This window comes from Marmota flaviventris, chromosome 11 (genome assembly GCF_047511675.1).
Source record: "Marmota flaviventris isolate mMarFla1 chromosome 11, mMarFla1.hap1, whole genome shotgun sequence".
NCBI lineage: Eukaryota > Metazoa > Chordata > Mammalia > Rodentia > Sciuridae > Marmota > Marmota flaviventris.
In genome coordinates this window covers 43,127,041-43,147,237 of record NC_092508.1, presented here as the reverse complement: position 1 = coordinate 43,147,237, position 20,197 = coordinate 43,127,041, and the positions used below count along the sequence as shown (strand labels likewise).

The following is a 20,197-nucleotide window of genomic DNA, read 5'->3' as shown; positions in this document are numbered from 1 at the left end:
TTATAAAAGGATAGACTCAAATAACAGTAAACTTTAAAATGTTAGAATGCATCTGTGTACTTATCCAAATATTTTATTCTTTCTTTTACAGACATATATTGGAAGTGTGGTTATATCTGTTAACCCCTACCGATCCTTGCCCATTTATTCTCCAGAGAAAGTGGAAGATTACAGAAATAGAAATTTTTATGAACTGAGCCCACACATGTAAGTATGGTGTTAAAGCACTAAATTTCTCTTTTAATGCCGAGATGTGTAGTTGACAGATGTGTGCAGCTGTCTCCTTTGAGTCTCAGGGAAATGATTTTATCATTTTTTTCTTTTTAGACCAGTTAAAGGAATGTAGAAGTTAGTAGTTATGCCTTATTTTAAATTTTTTTAAAAAGGCAGAATACTTGAGTATGTAAAATATTTTCTGTTAAAAATTCTGTGTAAGTAGCAGCAGCTGCTGGTAATTAGTTTTGCAAATAAGACTGGAATGTGCATTGTTTATTAAGAGAACCCAAGCAGCAGTTTTTAAATCTTTTTTTTTTGGGGGGGGAGGGGGTCAAGGCAGATCCCAAGTGTTGGGTTGTGTGATGATATTTGGATAAAAGGGCCAAACAGTATCTTCAGATGGTAATGAACTTCAAGGATGTTGTTCACCAGCTTCATGGAATAGGCCACTGGCTTTTCTTCTCTGAGTTAGTCACCTGTGTGAGTTTTCTGAAGAGGTGGTTTGAGGGTATACACAGTTCCTTCATAAAGCCAGTAGATTCCTTTTGTCTGTTCTTTCAAAGTGAGTTCTTCATTGACTTGCTTAAGAGATGTTGAAATGATTCTGTCAGTTTTTACCACTCAAGTTTTTTCTTCTAGTTTGAATGACTGAAAAATAACCCTAAGGGAAGTATTCTTAGACTTGGTGGATTCAGCGGCAGAAGTGCATTTTTAGATCCTAGAACTTTTGATTCCTCAAATAAAAATGTCTCACAGAGAGTTAGAAGGAGAATCCTCAAAAATCATCACGAACAATATCTTAATCTTTTTATTTCTAAAGTAATGTACACTTACTGATTTCCAAGAGGAATCTGTTCACTGTTTTTGGTGAACATATCCACAACTTAGTGGAAAGAACATGAAAGAGCAAGATGCCAAGTTGGGCCAAGTTGTGGAATGAATGGAGAGCCTCAGGCTTCTTGCTGTTACTTGGGCAGAAACATTTCCTACCCCCTCCTCTGCAGGTGTTGTAAAGAATTATGTTCTTGCTGTTATCAGTCGCTTCAAGTGACCCAGGGTGACTTGCAGAGATGTGTTGGAAGACAACACTTTTCTGTGATAAACTGTTCAATGTGGATTTAAAATATTTGGGACCTGCTGCTGAATACTGGGCTGGGACTAGTGTATTCCAAACTGCCTTGAGAAGGGTCAAGTGTCTCCAAGGGTATTATTATCACCATTATTACCTTTAGTAATGGCATCTTCCTTTCTCCCTGAAAATAGACGGCATGTTGAAAACAACTCCATGATGTCATGAAATACATATAAATGCATGTGTGTGTAAATGTTGAAGAGGAAATGTTGTGAAGATGTCTCGATTGGGGAAAGGAGTGATTGGTCCTTGAGAACCTGGAATGGCATTTGAAAATGGTTAAACTGACATCCTTCAGAGTCTTTATAGTGAAAGCAGTAGTTTTTAAGCAGGGCTGATTTTGGTCCTGAGGCTACTTGACAATGTCTGGAGACATTTTTGCTTTTCACACTGAGGATGGAAGGTGCTGCTCATGGGTGGAGGTTAGGGATGCTGAACATCCTGCAGGGCACACTGTAGCCCCCACAATACAGAATTATCTGTTCACAGTGTCAGTTGTGCTGAGGCTGAGAAACCCTGGATGAACATGAAAACCTGCAGAAAATCTTAGTTGTATCTTAGCAGAAAGAGTTTTCCTTTTCCTGTGTGATTAAAATTGACTTTGTTACTTTTAATTAAAAAACAAGGTCTCATGATTAAGCAATACACACACACATACACACACACACACACACACACACACACACCCTACTATGTAGATGTTTCTTTTATTTTCTCTTAATAATGTAGCACTGAGAGATATTTAGATTTGGAAGTAAAGATTTAAGTAATATACGAAAATGGTTATTAAAAACTGAGTGCTATATGTTTTACAGATCAAATGGATTCTGATTATTCAGATTTTTTTCTATAAGTAGATTTTGCAAGTCCCATCGTGCCTTAAAAAAAAAAATCTGAAAATTAGCTTTATAAAGTCATCCCTATTATTCGAATCTTGCAATGAAACATCTTATTTGATGTCTGAACACTTATTTTAAATTTCACATGTTGAGGCCATGTTTCTTAGAGTATGTTGGTTGGAGTAACAATGTCAGAATCCCCCGGGGACTCATGGAAACTACAGTTTCCTGGGCCTTAACTCTGACAAGTGAGGAACCTACATTTTCCGCAAGCTTTCTGGGTAATTCTTATGCAGTTCAAATTTGAGAACATGCTGCATGTTGTCTCAGATGTATATTTATAGTTTTCCCCCCTTATTTAACTGCTTACTGCATATCACAATCCTTTATAATAATAATAAATAATAGTAGTAATTGTGGCATTTATTGAATATTTGCTATGTAAAGCTACTACCCTACTATCCTCCATGTATTTTAACTTATTTCACTGAAAATAATCCTGTGAGGTAGATGCTATTACAAATGGAGAAATTGTTACCGAAAGACCAAGTAATTTATCTAAAGCCACATAGCAGATGGGAGTGGAGCTTGGGTGTAAATCTGAAAGTGGGCTCTTGAGATTTTCATGGCAGGGCCATGTGCTGTGTGCTTACATTCCTCTATGCTTGGGTTGCCTATGCTTCTGCACCCCAGTTCCTCCAAGGAAACTGACTATGCCTCAGTTTACTCTCAGAGTCTAATCCACAAACCATACTTCATTTGCAGCTCAAATCTCCAGTTTAGGGATGTTTAGATGTGTAATAGATGTCTAGTCTAGAAAAAAAGTAGTTCATGCTTTGGAACTACTTTTTATTTCTGCCTTGAAAGATTCCTATAAGAGGCAAAGTGGCAGGTCTACCCTGGTACACCTTCCAAAGAAAACTGTCACCAGCAGTAAAATAAAATGAATTCTCATTGTATTGAGGACAAAGATAAGCTCTGTACCGTGGCCTGCAGCACATTGTACATTGTGAGCAAGGTAAAATTGCACCTAATGCATCGAAATTTGTCAGCTTCATGTCACTCTGGTCTCCATCTTCCTTCACTCTTCTAGTGCTCAGCCTCACACATGCCCCCTCACCACAGTGTCTCTGCCTTCTGGGTCTCCTGTCTGGAAGGCTTTTCCTGTCTTCTGCTCCAAAGCAGCTGCTGCTCTTCCATCAGAGCTCAGATGGCTTCAAACCTGCTCTGGGAAGAACCTTCCCTCACCTCTGCCCTGCTGACGCAGATCTGTCAGAGTGTAGCATTTGCTGGAGGGATTATCTGACTGATGTCAGCCTCACCTGTGGAGTCAGCATTTGCTCACAGGGTGTTGGTAGCCCTGGAATTTGGGAAGAGGTCAGTAAGACTCTGTGGAATAGGACTTGGAGTGTAAATGGGAGAGCTGTCTCCCATTTATGAGTTTTGTAATCTTCAGCAAATTTCTTGAAGAGGCTTTAATTTAGAGAAGTTAAGTGATGTACTCTGTCAATGGGAAGATAATTATTAACTCATAGGATTTTTGTGAGAGATAAATATCCCTTTGATACTTAGATTGTGAAATTATCAGTGTATGTGAAGTGCTTGTTATGGAATCTGCCATAATCCTGAAGTAAGGGATAGCTGCGGCTGTTAACAATGATAATTATATTAGTTGTAATAATAAGCTATGAGGGTATTCTCATGTTATCTCAGTAATAATAATAATAATAATATCATCTCAATAATATTCCAGTATTTTTACAAGCTCTTTCTCACCACTTACTCCTCTTTGGTGGGACATTGTCTACTTCTGTTAATGTATCTTCCTACATTACTATTTGTGAATATCCTTCTTTGATGGTATATTGAAACAGGAGAAACAGGGTCAGTGCTAGCTTGGTTCCCTAATAACACCCAGCCTGGCATTATCAGATAGGAGGTTTTTGATATAAGGGGATAAGATGACAAAAGACTTTTAACACAACTTTAACCATTTCAAGAGTTTGATTTTAATTTGAATAGAAAACAACTTACCAGATGCTCAGACTTTGAAAACTTTGCCAGTTATTCCAGGTTTCATTTGGAATTTGATTTGAGATGTTGTTCACTGTTAGTCTGTAGAAGCATGTAGTTTCCTGATAATTCATGTATTTATAGGTATCCCACATTTATCTTTCTTTAAGTTTCAGATAATTAAAAAAATGTTTACATGCCTTTCAGATAGTAGAAATGTACAAATGAGTGATATAAAGAGAGAATGGTTTCTTAAATTTCTTTCACAAACATTTCTGTTGTCATTTGTAAGATATTTGGTCCCCCAGATATCCAGCTCTTTGTGGGGCTCCCTTCTTTTCTCTAGATTCCTGTCTTCTTGTAGGTAGACCTGCACCTTTTGAGCATGATATCACTGGGTGGGGTCCTCAGGGAAATATGGCAGAATCTACAGTATGTTTTCTAGTTGGGTAAGGAATGTCTCTCCAGTGTGATTTTTAAATTCTTTAAAAATAAGGATCAAAAAGAAAAATCTATCCCAGGAAGGACTTTGTATATTTCAGACAACTTAGTAAATGGGTTCAGTCGGAACTGCCTTAGATTGGTGTAGCCTCAGCCCACTCCTTTTTTTTGTTTAAGAGCTTAGGAACTGTATAACAAAAGGGATTTTGAATAATTTTTCATTCCATGTGGCCTGTATTATCTCATATTTGACAGTTCAGTAAAACCATCTTGTTAGGATGTTGAGGAGTTTATAAAAAGATAATATAATGAATTTTTGTTAAAAAATGAGTTAAAATATTATTTTTATGTTGTTCTTTAAGTATATTTTGCAGTTTCGGTTTGTTCATGGTGTCTGCGTGCTTGTTGGAGGAACTTGCTACTAGAAGGAAGAATATATCATAGCACCTGCTACCAATCCTACTTGGCAGTCACAGTGCAGGAGAGAGCTTGACTCCATCTTAAATTAGGCTATAATGTGGCAGTCATGTTATATTAGGGGTTTCAAGCACTGTTTGAAGCAAGCAGTCTTTCCATTTTTGTAAATGAAAAACTCCACCAATAAATTTTGAAAACTTTGAAAAATGACTTAAAGAGTTGAAAAAATTTTGGTTACTCTTACATAAAAATGGGAAAATAATTAGTGGGAGGATTTTGGATGTTGCTAATGTCAGTTGTCCAGACATGAGGCCTCTGTCTCTGGAAATTTTAACCTTTAAATTTGTAGACACTGGTTTTGCAGGATCACATGCCATAGCCTGTAGAGTGACATTGCTAGAATGCTTGTGTGTTGAGTCCTGCATTCAAGGAGAACCAGATGAGTGTCGTAAAGAACTTTTCTGATTATATCTCAAAATGTATGAGTGCTATGGTTGGGTATACAGAAAGCTTAGGTTAAGGGTCCAGGGCTGAAAACTAGGCATTGTTATATAACCAATATTTTTCTCTACAACACAGAGAATAAGACAGTCTGTGAATAAAACTGTGATTCTTTAGGAACTCTAGTGACAATTAGATAGTGCATTTTTGTAGAGGTTGCTTGAGTAGCCTGTGTGAAAGTACTGTCTGAAAGGTGTGTTATATGTGTTGATGTGATGTTCTGGAGGCTGTTATACTATTTCTCATTTTACTTTTGGAATAGGTGAGTCTTCAATTGATCTAGTATCTCCCAAAACACCATGTGCAGAGAAGTGTTTTATGCTTTCTCCTCTAGCATGCTTTCTACTTACTGCCTTGGAAAAGTCATTCATTTACTGAGCCAATATTTACTGAGAGATTACCATGTGCTAGGAACCCCGTTGGGCCCTGGAATACAGCAGTGAGCAAGCAAAATTCTCATCTTCATTAGGGAGATAATACTCTGATTGAAGTGTTCAGAGGCCAAGATTGTTCACACTATCAGGGAAAAAGAAGACCAGGGGAAGGGAGACTTTGGTGAAAGAAAAAGTGATTTTCAGTGGTATTCTTATAAAACAACCTTTGGAGCCATAGTCTCTGAAGTAATCCAAGTCAGTAGAGGATGGGTTGTGGTCTGCAAATCACTCTTGTCTCTAACCTGCATGAGTAACCTGTGCAGGAGGGAATCAGAACTCTGACCTATTTCCCAACTGAGACACCTAACATTAACATCTTGTGTAATAACGCATCTTGGAAACAACGTGGTCCTTTCCCATTTATAATCATCATGGGTTCAAATAAGCAGAAGGCAGGTGTTTTGTCTTTGGGGATATTTGTTTGATTCTGGATTCTAATCTATGGATTATAAAACTTCTTGACTCAGAGAGATGCGTTTCATTTCAGCAGTGCAGTGTCCATGTGGTGAGGGAGTTCAACTGCTCACTTGAAAGCTTCCTGACTCATGATTCTTGATGGAAAATATCCCTGGGCCTAGCACATACTCAGCTTCTATAAATGCTCCATGAATTGAATTTACCGCTTTTGACTCCTAAACATGTATTCCCGGGAGAATATTGCTTCATTGGGGTTATTTCAGAGTAGCTTCTTTTAGAATATAGTCTCTTGGCAGAAAGAGACCTCTGCTGATTTCACTTTCAGATTACGAAGCTTCTTCAACTAAAGAAGGAAGGTTGGTGTAGTGCCAGCCTAATTTTTTTTTTTTTTCTAATTTTTGGTTTTAATTGTAGAGGGACAGAATGTCTTTGTTTATTTTTAAAGTGATGCTAAGGATCAAACCCAGTGCCTTACACATACTAGGCAAGCACTCTGCCACTGAACTACAACCCCAGCCCCAGCCTAATGTTTTTTATCATGAAAATCTCTGTAATGTAATAATGCATGTGTTCCTTGTGTTTCTGGTGTGTCTAGGAAGTCTCAGAATTCTAATTTCTAGGTTCCTAATGAGAAGTAATAGCCATTCTCACCAAATGCATATCTCAGACTTGAGAGAATTTATTTTGAAAAGGCTATTTGTAAGCAAAGCTCATGTTCTCATCAGCATACATGATAACTGCAGTGATGCGATCTTTAGGGCAAAGTTTGGGTCTGAGCAAAATAGGCCATTTCCTGCCAGAATGTTACTCCTGGTCTTTGACAGGCCCTGAGAAATCCTATAATATTCTGGAAAAGATTCATTTCAGGCAGAGGAGTGGCATGGAGGCCACGGCCCTGAAAAGGGTTAGACTAATATTTAATCCTTAAAAAATAGGACTACAGTTGGAATACACTTGGGGAGCCCTGCAGGAGAAAGGGCGTGCTTAGGGAGGATGGGGAAGAAGCTGCCCCCCACCCCTATTGCCCTGCTTTGTGTGGCAGTAGGACCAGGTAATAGGGTAAAGGGAACACGTAGCAGTTTGGACAGAGCCTGGCATAATGCAGGGATGATAAACAGAACCCCATAAAGTGAGTATGGGGCCCATACTCAGGAGACTGGGGAAATAAGGATGGGCCTGGGTCTGTCACAGGGGCAGAAACTCCTGTAAAGGGGAACAGGGCCCCATGTACCAGGCCATCACATACGTGATGCTTCCCCCATGGTCCAGGGTCTGCTTCCTCCCAGCTCTAGCTTATCTTTGGGATCTGAAATCCCCAAGAGGAAGTAATTATTCATTTTGATAAACATGTTTAAACTTCCACAACATGTGTGAGGTACTGAGGATATGAATTTGTCTTTATGGATGCACAGCCTGGTGCAGGAGCCAGACCACTACATAAATAACTTCAGAAGGGAGAGAAATGCAACCCCCCCCCCAAAGGCAGGGTCATGTTCTGGTTTTTCCGGTCATGCCAGTGTGATTGCTAATTATACCATGGAGTGAATGTGGGCAGTAAATGGTACAGCCCCCTGTGGAGAAGGTGTGAGGAAACAGGACAGTGGATTGATGGACAATCTTTGAAGGATGAATTTATTTCATGGATGAGGAATAGATTCCAAGCCCAGGAAAGAATTTCCCAGTCAGAGGGAAGAATGTTGACCCAACATTCAGCATACATTATTTGAGTGCCTACTGTATGCCAGACACTAGTGTAGCTACTAGGGATAAAATGGGAGGAAATCTTGGCTCCACTGGCTTATGTTATAGCACAGTGGACAACAACATGCAAGAGAAGTAAATGGAATAAATGATATTTTATGTAGTGCCAAGTGCTTATGGAGAAGCGAAGGGAAGGGGCATGAGGGCCGTGTGCTGTACTATTTGATTAGGGTAGCCAGGCAATGCCGTATTGAGACTGTGATAGTTCAGTGTCTTCCTTGAGGAGTAAGCGGGTGAGCCATGTGATGAGCTGGGAGAAAATGTTTTAGGCAGAGGGTATGGCAGATGTGAAGGTGTAGGGAGACAGAACAGCAGGGCCTGTCGGAGATCTAAATTTGTGTGGTTCCCTAGGTGGAACACAGGGTGCATACTAGGGAGGGGGAGACGAGATAGAAGAGGAAGGCCAGGCCTGGGCAGGAAGAGCTTGTGTGCTCAGAATTTGTACTAAGCAGGCAGAAGGAGCTATAAGGTCAGCCTTGGAATTTGGACTGTTCTCTGAGGACACAGGGCAAGAGTTACTTATGACCTGAAAGGGACAAGGACAGAAAGCTTATCTGGGGTGGGAGATATATCCGAGGAAAACCCTATGGGTTCTGTAACACAGTGGGTACCTGGAAGGGTGTGGTATGGTCTTGGAGTAGGGGGCTTCTTGCCTGCACCTCCCTGTTCCAGTTCCTACTGTGGTGAGGGTGGTTTTGGTTGGACTGGGGAAGACGGTAGGCTTACAGACGGTAGGTTGGACCCCTTCTGCTTGTGCTCAGGCACTTGCTGTTTACAGTTTTCCATGTGTGCTTCTGAAGGGTTTCAGTTAAAATTTGACTCCCTCTTTGGTGTATGAGTTCATCATACAGTTGTTTTATTTTTAAGGTAATTATTAACTCATGCTCAGCTGTCCCTGGCTCTGAGTTCATGCATGAGCTGTGTTGCTTTGATCGAAACTTCCTCTTAAGGTGTTTATGGCTTGGGAAGCAAATCAGACCCGCCAGGTACTGCCCTCCACCCCTTTTCTGCATTTAAAAGTTATTGGTTATACCTGTATTTATTTTTAGGGAAGCACGGGTTTTTTAAGTTCTGTTTTCTCATTGCTTCAATTTAAATTTCAGCATCAAGACATTGACTGCTGTCATCAGTTTCCTTGGACTTCCCTTTTGCCCTTTTGCCATAGATGTGTGTTTTCTAATATCATTTCTGACACCAAGTGTATGGTTTTTGTTAACACTAATAAATTCTCCAACACCAAGTGGATGTCTAACTGGTCACCACCTGCGACACTAACTATGCAGTGTTAACACAGGCTTCACGGGTCAGAGGCTCCCTCCCACTTCAGATGCTGGCCAAAGATGGAGTGCCCTGGCTACTCACACTTCCGTCCCGACAACCATAAATTCAAGGGTTTCAGTTTTGAGAATTGGATAGAACAAGTCACAGAACACTTAACATCTAAAGGACACAAGGCAGGAACAGTCACATGGAAGAGAGGCGCAGGCCACTTTGGGGGTGGGGTGGGTATAAAGCTTGCACACCCTCTAGGTGTGCCACCTCCCTAGTGCATCAGTGTGTTCATCCACCAGGACTCCCTTCTGGTAAGTGAATGTGCTCACCTTCTAGTCATAGGCTTAGGCTTTCTGGTGAACACCTCCGTCCTGAAGATACCTAGAGGCTTCATGATGAGTCACCTTGTTAGCCTAACCTCAGGTATGGGTGAAACGGGCCTTTTCATGAATAATAAAGACGCTCCTATTACTCAGGAAATTCCAAAGGCTTTAAGGGCTCTGTGCTGGGAATCTGAAACAAGGTTCATACATGTGCATGCATTTTTTTTCTTTTTAAAAAATTTATATATAATAGCAGAATGCATTACAATTCTTATTACATATATAGAGCTCAATTTTTCATATCTCTGGTTGTATACATAGTATACTCACACTGTGCATATGTTTTTCATGAGTCGTCTTAGAAAGCTTGACCTGAATGCCTGAATGTTAACTTCATTTGAAGCTAGGGTCATATTGAACTGTCTATATGGTATCTTAGAAACCCAAATTAGTGGGCCATCTTTTCCCAAACATATCTAGAGGTGATTCAACAACTCAGTAAACATTTGAATGTTATGAAGACTAGGCTGTCCAGCTCCCATCTCAGCCAGCTCCTGCGTGTGTGCAGGGACCCCACCCACTCCACCCCTACTCCTCAAGGCCTGCTCTCCCATCTCTACTACATTATCAACTTTTTTTTCTGCCTCTCCCACTCCCACCAACATACACATTACATTATTTCTCTTGAATCCAGTTTCCCAGCTATCACCCTGCTTGTGTGTTTACCTGTATTAAAAAACTGTGGTAAAGTTGGGTGCACTTATTTTTCCCAATTTATCTCCTTTGATAACAGTAAAGTCACTGTTATCAAGCAATCATTTTCCCATTTCACTAAAACAGTTCTTTTCAAGATCATCCTTGTTGCCCACTGGTCAATTTTGAATCCTCCTCTTCCTTTAATTATCAGTGATGTTTGACACCGTGACCAGCTCCTTGGCATTGTGGCCTCCATACTGTTCTGTTTTCCCACCCTGAGGGCTGCCTCCTCTTCACCCTGCATTGGAGGTGCCTCTTATGCTTGAGTTGACACATCCCAGGGCTCGGCTCTGTGTCTTTTCCTTTTCTCCTCTGTAGGCACCTCTTCCATGAGCCTTGTGAGCTTTGAATGCCCTTGGTGTGCTGGTGGTCTCCAGCTGGAGCTGCAGGAGACTCAGCCACATTCAACTTTTTGACATCTCCCTGGATGTCACAGGACATGGCACACACACCTCAGCATGCTTCAGGCCAGACTCAGGATCGCCCTGCTCCCTCTCTTTTCCTGGCCTTGGGAGTGGCAGCACCACCCTTGGGTTACTCACTCTATAAACCTTTTCTTCCCCTTCTCCCACCCCACACCCATTCCAGCATCAGGTGTGATCCCGGCCTGACCTTCCCTTGCTACCTCCACTGCCACAGTGGTTGTCCTTTGCCTCCTATCTGTCCTCTTTGCTTCTGCTCTACTGATGGCTCCTCCTCATCCCTCTCACCTCCCGATCATCTGTTCTTCGACAGAGTTGGTACAGTTGTCTAGAGCCATCTTTTTCAAAGGTGCCTGCCAGATTGCTTTCCTTTGCTGCTCAGAAACCTGTAGTGGCTTCTGTGTGGTTTGCCAGGCTCCACTGGATCTGGACTGTGGTCCCCTCTCTGCCTGCATTTCTTACTTCCTGGCACCTTGCTCTGGCCACACTGGTTTCCTTGCTGCTACTAGGATGCACCATATGCTCCTGGCGTCACCCCTCCCCCCAGGGCTGGCATGCTTTCCTGCCTCAGTCAGGAGATGTCTCAGTTGTCAGGGAAACCTCTGAAAACACTACCTAAGGTAGCAGTCCCTGCCCCAGTCACTCATTACTCCTAGACTACTTTTCTTCACAGCCTTTGTCATGACCTGACATTGCACTGTGTGGTCATTTGTTTCTGTTTACCTCCTGCCTTGAGTGTTATCTCCATGAGGACAGGGGCTTTGTTTCACATGTCCATAGATCTACAACATGCCTGGCAACCACTCCATAAAGTCTTTGGCTGCACAAATGAATGAATTTGGGGGCTGTTGATTGGAAACTGTGTAGAAGACATGGCCTCTCTCTTTAAGGAGCTTTTGTGGGGGTGGGGTATGGCTACATAAGCCTGTTATTTTTTTTTTTAATATTTTCTTTTTAGTTGTCAGTAGACTTTATTTATTTATATGTGGTGCTGAGAACAAACCCAGTGCTTTACACATGCTAGGCAAACCCTCTACCACTGAGCCACAACCCCAACCCAAGCCTGTCATTTTAATGTAACAGCATACAGTCATCTCTGGGTTCTCCATGGGGAATTGGTTCCAGGATCCTCTCAGGATACCCAAATCCACCTGTTCCTTATATTAAAGGGTGTAGCATTTGCATATAAGCCACACAATCCTCCAGTTTTCTTTGAATCATCTCTTATTTATAATACCTAATACAATACGAATGCCATGTAAATTATTGTGATACTATATCACTTAGGGAATAGTGATAAGAAAAATAGTTTGTACATGTTCAGTACAATTTTATTTTCTAGTAATTTCAATCTGTAGTTCCATTGAATCCACAGATGGGGAATGACACAGAGGGCCAACGGTGCTTGCAAAGGCAAGAAATAAGTTGGAAGCACAGAAAAATTGGGGGGTTTAGAGATTCTGAAGGTGCCACCTGCAGTGAGTCTTGAAGAAAGAGTTTCTGAAACAGGTGGCCACTGTAGTGTAATAACTAGCTTTATGGAATGTACATGAAAAGACTAGTTTTGGCTATGGCACAATGGACCAAGGTGTTAGAAAAGGGAAAATGTAATTGAATTGAGATGATAGCTACATGTAGAAGTAATTTCTAATTTTATTAAAACTTCCAAATACCAGTCTGCTTGAGTCATCAGGAGGATTGAAGGATTAGGAACACTATTCCAAAGTAATGGGAGGGGAGTTTGGATAAGGGCATTACTTAAAATTACAAGCTTATGTGTCTGGAAAAATTACCATCTTGCATTTCAGTCACCAACTGGAAAAATTCTTCAGACTTTTAAAAATACCTAAATGTCCATGTGTGTAAATTCAATGTTTTAATGAATGAGTGATGAATGATTGAATGTTGGAATAACTTATAAGTATAAACAGATGTTAATTCATCTATGTTTTATAACAAAACCTCCAGTTGCTATTAGTGATGAATCATAATGTTATTCAGGAGGGGGAACATTTCATACAAAGTACATCAATTTCAACCTTTATCAACGTACACAAAGTATGTCTATTCCTTTCCATGTAGAACCCTCCCCTTTGAATAATAAGGTTCAACATTTTGATGCATGGGTGTCAACTTGAGATCTGAATAGAATATCCTACATTACAATAGGAATATCCCAAGCCTTATAGGTGGCTTAGCCCAATTTCACAGAAATTTAGCAATAAAGTAATAAATTAGTATGTATATCTTTTCTACTCTTTTTCCCCCTTCAGTCTTTCTCAACAGTAAAAAGTTGGAAAACATCTGGATACAGGGAAGATTTGGATGGTTTGCATGATGAATTTCTTTGGGAAGTGCATAAGGCTTAAGATTGGAGGGGTCCATTCCCACTTCCTTCTTCCATATTTTTATGAAACATGGGTTGACAAAGACTCTTGAATGTTTCCTTAGGAATTGCTCTGTTAGTTTCTAAGCCATTGCTTTAGTTGCTTTCAAGAGACATATTCGCTTACTCATATACTCTACCTCGCATTTGGCCACAAAATGTTGCTGCTGCTTCTATGTGTATTTATAATTGACTTGGCTATTATTAGTAGTAGAGGCTTATGCACAGTTTGCTCATATAAGTAGTACTTTGGATAGAAACCAACATTCAAAATGGAAGTGTCATCTAAGGTTTACAGAGACATGTTAACAAAAATTGCAGTGGAAGATGTTAAAGATAAATTATAAAATAGACACGTGTTACTAAATATGATTACATGATGTGGCTGAGTCATGGCTCTGGTTGCTCATTACCTGGAACCCAACTACAAGGAAGGAGGAAGTGTGGAAACATGTATGGGTATTTGCTGGGCATTCTTCTTAAAACAAATAGAAAATGGCATATAATGCTTTGAACATTTGCTTCCTTTTCGTGGCATGACTTTCACTATAGTGTTGTCATGTGATGGCCAATGCTGCATGGTCTTGCAGGCATAGTTTAGGGAGCATGAATGAATTTTAAGACTTGAAAATCTTTGCTGTGCTCTGTATCTAAGGACTTTACCTTTTCTTATAGATGGCATTGATCTTGAATAACCTTTTAAATTAAAATCAGTCCTAAGTAAAAATTGTAGCTGTGAAAATAGAGAAGTTGAGTTTCAGAAGTTTATAGCCAGCTTTCACTTGCAAGTTTTACTTGACTTGGCCTCTTCTTACCTGCTGATTCTTTCAATCTCCCCTCCCCCGTTTCTGTTGACACTCACTCCCCTCTTCCCCATGTGCCTAAACCCTGCTCATCTTTCATGTTGTACCAAGACTACTTGTTGGTCCTGTCACATTTTGTTCATCCCATGGATTGTATCCTGTCATATGGTAGCTTATTATATACTCTCTCATATTTTATTGTTACCTGTTTAAGTATTTGGTTTCCATAGGAGTAAGCATCTTTAAGCAAGGACATAGCATTATGCTTATTTGTTGCCTTAAGATTGGTGGTCTTAATTAATGCTGCACAGATTTTCTTATGCTTTCTCTTCTCCCTAAAGAGAAATCTCACCTTGCCCAAGTGTCCTCTTCCCCTCACATTGAAAATAAAATTCTGTCATTTTTTTTATGAAAAAAAAAAAAAAAAGATTGGTGGTCTTAAAATCTACTCAATATGTTTGCTTATCTGTAGTTGACTTCGGGTAGCACTATTTTAATGTATTGTGTACATTATGAAATAAATAAGAACAGGAATAAAACATTTTTTTAAAAAAATGATGAATAAAAAAATGTGAACAGAAATTCCAGTATTTTATATTCATAATCCAGGGACTCATCTTGGGCATTCTGTGTCATACCTACCTCATTTTACAGGCCTAGTGTTAGGTATACAGTAGGTCCTCAGGAAATATTTATTTTTAGTGTTCAGCTATTCTTTGGTGACTGCTAATTAGTGTTTGTGATCTAACAAGCAAATATGTAGTAAATGTATTAGAATAAGGTAGGGCTATGGTTGGGTAATGAGCAGGTCTTACTATGGCAAAGGTTGTTTCTTGCTAATGGCACATTCTAAGGGAGTCACCCGGCTTTCCTCAGACTCTCCTCCATGTGGCAACTCAGATATCCAGGTTGTTTTTTCTTGTCTCCTCATCTGGGCCCATGGCTTTCAAGATCATGGTGGAAGCTGAAGAGAGAGCTTAGTCAGGCCGTGTTCACTGGCCATTGCATAGTCACATAGGCCCAGCCCAACTGTGAAGGAAGCTGGGAAGTGTGTCTTGCCTTGTGCCCGAGTAGGGGGAATTGGAGTGGAACTTGGTGGGTATATTACATCATCTCCTGTCTCCTAGATAATTTCAGTAGTGTGGTTACCATTGGATAATTCAACTCATGGCTACTGTGTAAAGCAAGCTTATGCATGAACTTAAACATGAGTTTAGCAGTATAACTTTAAAAGACAGTCCTCTTAAATTATTTCAGATCTTTTTTTCTTACAATAAGTAATCACAATATATTTCTATATTTCCATTTTAATCTCATTTGAATGCATTCCTATAGAAGTAAAACTGTTCATCCATTTCTAACCTTTCTACTGTTATTCCTTTTCTAATTACTGTTCAGCACAGACACTGCTAACTTATTGGTTTATTATTAGTAAAAGCTTTTAATAGTATCATATTTAGTTACTATTGTTTATGGACCTACTTAGAATTATGTGATATTTGAAGATGTGTCTAAATGCTTGATAGTTTTTACAAAAGATCTATCTTTGGTTCAGTTCCCCTATTATTGATTTTCTTGGAAACAGTATATATATATTGGGATTTTAGAAAACTAGATACTGATCTTTTCTATATTGATCACATATTCATCTATTGGGGATTTTGGCAAAATGATTCTAACCAGCTTTGAAACTTAAGCCAGTGCAATGTTAATTTTTTTGGATCTAGCTCTTCCCAGATGGGTGGTGAATAAAAGTCAATTTCCTCTACATTCAGGAGTTTAAGAGTTGTGTTTAAGGCCAACTTTAATTAAATTTTCTTTTCCAAATATGGATGTAGTTAGAGGGGGAAGGTGAAGAAGTAAAAATTTTTAGAAAAGTTAGATTTTTTTTTTTTTCCAATAAAGGAGGAAAAAAAGCTAGGCATGGGACCTATAATCTGAGCACTTAGGTGACCAAGAGATCACTTGAGGCCAGGACTTCGAGACCAGCCTGGCAACATAGTGAGACCTTGTCTCAAAACAAACAAACAAACATGAATAAATACATATGAAGAATACTGGATATTTTGCAGGAGAGGTGGGGAGGTTTTATGTAGTTAATCAGTGGGTTAGGGGATAAAGCATAGAATTTGGACTATACAGATAATTTAAGTAGATACTGAGTCCATCCAATAGCCATGCATTAAGGCTCCCTGTTTCCATAATTGAGTCAGGGAAATAGGTTTTGGATGCTACCTTTGACTTGGTGCTATAATTTTTAAACTATAGTCTTTTTATTCTAGTAATCCTGTGCATGTCTGTTTGCACACTGAAGATTTTCCTGGATTTGTTAATAGTTTTGAATGTTACACTTGTAAGTAAATCAATGAAAATTTTCTGGGAAATTGTCTTTGCTATGCTTATAAGGGGCTTGTACGTCCATCCTCTACCATCTCCCCTTCCTCCCCCAAACATGGATTTTAGTCATACCAATTGCATTATTTGTCTTGACTAATTATTCTGTCCCTTAACATTCATAATCAACTGGAAGTAACTTACCATTTTATAGTTGATATAATAAGAATTAATAACTTTGAAAAGCCAGAGTAAAGGGACCCTAAAAAATAGATGATACCCACGTGAAAATTAATACTGTGATGCCCTTCCTCTCTTGTTTTTGAACTTGAACTTTTCATTTCCTGGTAGGCAAAATAAAAAGGGAAATATGATCAGTTATAAAGTTATTTTTGCATATGAGATCAAAGCACATTGCTTGCTCAAGAGAAGCACAGTTTTCCATGCTGGTTAAGTTTTAAAGAGAGCTCTCTTATGGGACTTAGAATATGACAGATACCATCATGAACAACATCTCCCAAAACTTCCCTGCAGGGAATACTGCATTTTATATAGCAGCTTCTTAGGTCAAAGTGGAACAGAGGACATAACACCAAAGTACTAGAACCACTGCAGAATTCCCTCAGAAGCTGTGGGGAAGGAGGAAAGGCATGAAGCCAAGCTGATTCCAGGGTGCACCAAGAATGAGATCCACTGGTACAATTGCTTGGCTTATTGATGGCTTGACTTGATTGAAGAAAAAAAGGATAAGGAGATTATAGTTTTTCCTTCAGGTGCTTCCTAATTCTGTGAGGGTTTTCTTTTTTTTTTTTTTTTCCTGTTTCTTATAATTGGGCTTAGATTAAAAGGGGTCTTCAGATCATTGGAAGCTATATTCTGTGGTAAGGGCCTATAGAATCCATACTCTATTGCTAATAAAAGATCCTTAATTTTGTTTGTTTGTTTGTTTTTTTGAGATGGGGCTTAGCCAGGCTGGCCTCAAACTCCTGGGCCCAAGGGATCCTTCTGCCCCAACCCTCCTGAGTACCTGGGACTACAGATGTGCCACCTCCACACTTGGTTGGCTCAGATGTAAAATACAATGAGTAATAGGCTGTGTCAGTTTTGGAAACTGCAAAGGCTGTTTTGAAATTGATGGCCTCTTATGTCTGTGGGTCGTAAGGCATATGACAAATACAAATTTCTCTAGACTGGAACTGGTTGATGGTGGTGATCCAGCAGCTAACTAGGCATAGTCCTGGTTGCCCCTCTTTGGGCTGGGGAGCTATGGCAGAGATTGTGTTCTCAATCAGTAGGTATTTGAAGTATACATAATTAAAGAGAGCAATTGTGTTTCTTTTTTATTATTAAGCAACAAGGTGGGAACCATTGACAGAGTCATTTTAGGAGTTAAATTACCTAGTTAACTGTTCATGAAAATTGAAGGGAATTCTCTCTTTAGTAAGTATTCAGTTCTCCAAAGATAGGGTCCGTCTCCCCACCCCCTGCAAATCTCTGCAGATTTTCTCCCTTATTACTAAGCCTATTATTGGCATATAGAAAACTCTAGTGAGGGTCTTCTGGTACTTGCTGGGACATACCACTAAGTTGGTTGGATTCAACAGCATATCAGATCTAGGAAGACCTAGGAGTAAGGAATAGAGGGTTGTCATTGCAGCTTTTCTAGGCCGTCTCTTAGGGACTCAGGATATAAAGATTTAATGTATTGGAGTTTTTGAAAATCTATTCTCTATCCATAAATTTTGAGTACCCCACTCTGCAAGTCTCATTAATTTTCTTGGTGCAAAAAATACCTCTTCAGAACATCAATACAGAACATCAAAACTCTAATCCTTCTTTAATAGAGAAGGTCTTTTGCTGAGAATAGGTGGAAGTGGACTATGATGGGTACTCTTGAGGACTGATAAGAGAGGCCCTTGAACCCGAGCCTTATTTTCATTTGCATGTCCCCTGACATACTGGGCACAGTTGCTAGATTATAGGCACTCAATAAATACTGGCTACAGAACTCAAGAAGAAAATTAGGATAAAAGTGATCATTTGCTCAAGGGGAACCTGGAGAAGTGACTGTGTTTTTGGAGAGGGCATGTCAGCTGGGAACTATAGGAAGGGTAACAACAAGATTACTCTCATTTGCCAGATCTGAAGGTGACTCTAATTGCCTTTGTTCCCTAGTTCAAGAATCAGCAGGATCCTAAAATTTCACTGGTATAAATGTAACTATACTTTGACCACCTTTAAAAAGTGGGTTTTATGTGACTCTTGGCCTCTGTCTTCAAATAGAATTTTTTGTACGCTAGCATTAGGGAAAATTGCCGAATCCTAAGAAATTTACCTAAATAAAGAATTTAGCTAAAGAGTTTAAAATCGAAGCCACTTCTTTTAAAACTTTCTTCTTTTGAGCATTTTAAACCCATAGAGGTCTTTCTTTCTAAACAAATGAATGTGCTCCTACATATGTACACTTAAATAATATTTCTTTGGATTTCTCCTTTATTTGGTTATTTGTAAAATCACCAAAATTGGTAAGCAAACATAGACTTTGAAAATGTCATAAATTAATTTGGTTGATTTTTTTTTTTTTTCTTGCTTGAAATGAGAGAGGACAATGTTAGGATTCATTTTAGCAATATATTCTGAGCATATACCACATGTCAGGCATCATGCTAGACACTCGGATGGAGCATTGTAACTCGTTTGCTCAAGGAACAGAAACTAAACCAAAAAAGTCTGTCTCACTTATTAGATCAAGGATACAGGTCAGGGACTCCTAGAATGAGGTGACAGGCAAGAAATTCACCAGAGATGAACCTGGAAAGATGGTTGGCTGGTTCTGGCAAGGGCTCTGCTTCTTTGTAAACTTTACACACAGGTTGGGAAATGAACCTTCTTAAGATAGGCTTCTGTCTCAGGGCAGCTTGCCTGGTTTTGACCTTCTTGGGTGACCAGAAATTGGTGTGGATATACTGAAAGGCAGCTTTCTTATTGAAGATGTAAACTTGCATTGAGCTTTATGTCCTGTATTGAAAACATGGACAGGTTCTGTGCATAGCTTCGTCTCCAGAGAGCCTCTGGGTGTAAAGCTGCTTATCCAGCATCTCTCTCTCCCCTACACTGGGAGGACTATTGCTGGCTTTTAGGCTTTTCTTTATTCTAAAATTCTTAGTTCAAGTGGGTAAGTTGTTGCTCAAAAATTTGGTTGTCTTTGTGGCCAAGGTCTTTTATCAAATGCCTTTCCCCTATTGATGTGTAGTGATAAATGTCACTACCTACTTCTAGATTCAAGTGCTTGTTTCTTTCAAATATATATGTACCCTTTATATGGTATTTCTACTCATTCATTTTCTTATGGTTACTTTGCAGGCATATTCATATGACTTAAAAAACCTTCAAGTGGATGATTAGACTACTCCAAATTTGGATTCCTTTTGGAGCTGCACTTGCTATGTAAAGGACCCACGCTAGAGTTATTTGAAACCCTTTGTATTCATAGCACTTTCTGTGTATCGGCATTCAGTCTTGCCCAAGCAGCAGTGTAGCTTAAAGTGTGTCTGTTTACCCATCCCCTGTTTCCAGTCTCAGCCAGGCTCTGCCAGGGAGTGCTGGAGAACCAGGGAAACTTGGAGGAAGGAACAACCTTATTGGGTGTTTCAGGGTAACTCCAATAAGGAGGGGGAGGAGGGCAAAGAAGGAGGCCTACAGGCAGAGTTGCATATAATGCTTTTGGTTT

At 39.6% G+C, this 20,197-nt stretch overlaps 1 protein-coding gene across 4 annotated transcripts in view; it reads left to right on the top strand.

The window, feature by feature from the left end:
* The window catches only part of Myo1b (myosin IB), a 172,214-nt gene that overhangs the window by 50,605 nt on the left and 101,412 nt on the right, over positions 1–20,197 (top strand). For all 4 annotated transcript variants that reach the window (XM_027924982.3, XM_027924981.2, XM_027924984.3 and 1 more), the window contains exon 3: positions 92–207. In XM_027924982.3, the coding sequence (XP_027780783.1) occupies positions 92–207 (116 nt within the window). The remainder of the gene's footprint in view (positions 1–91; positions 208–20,197) is intronic.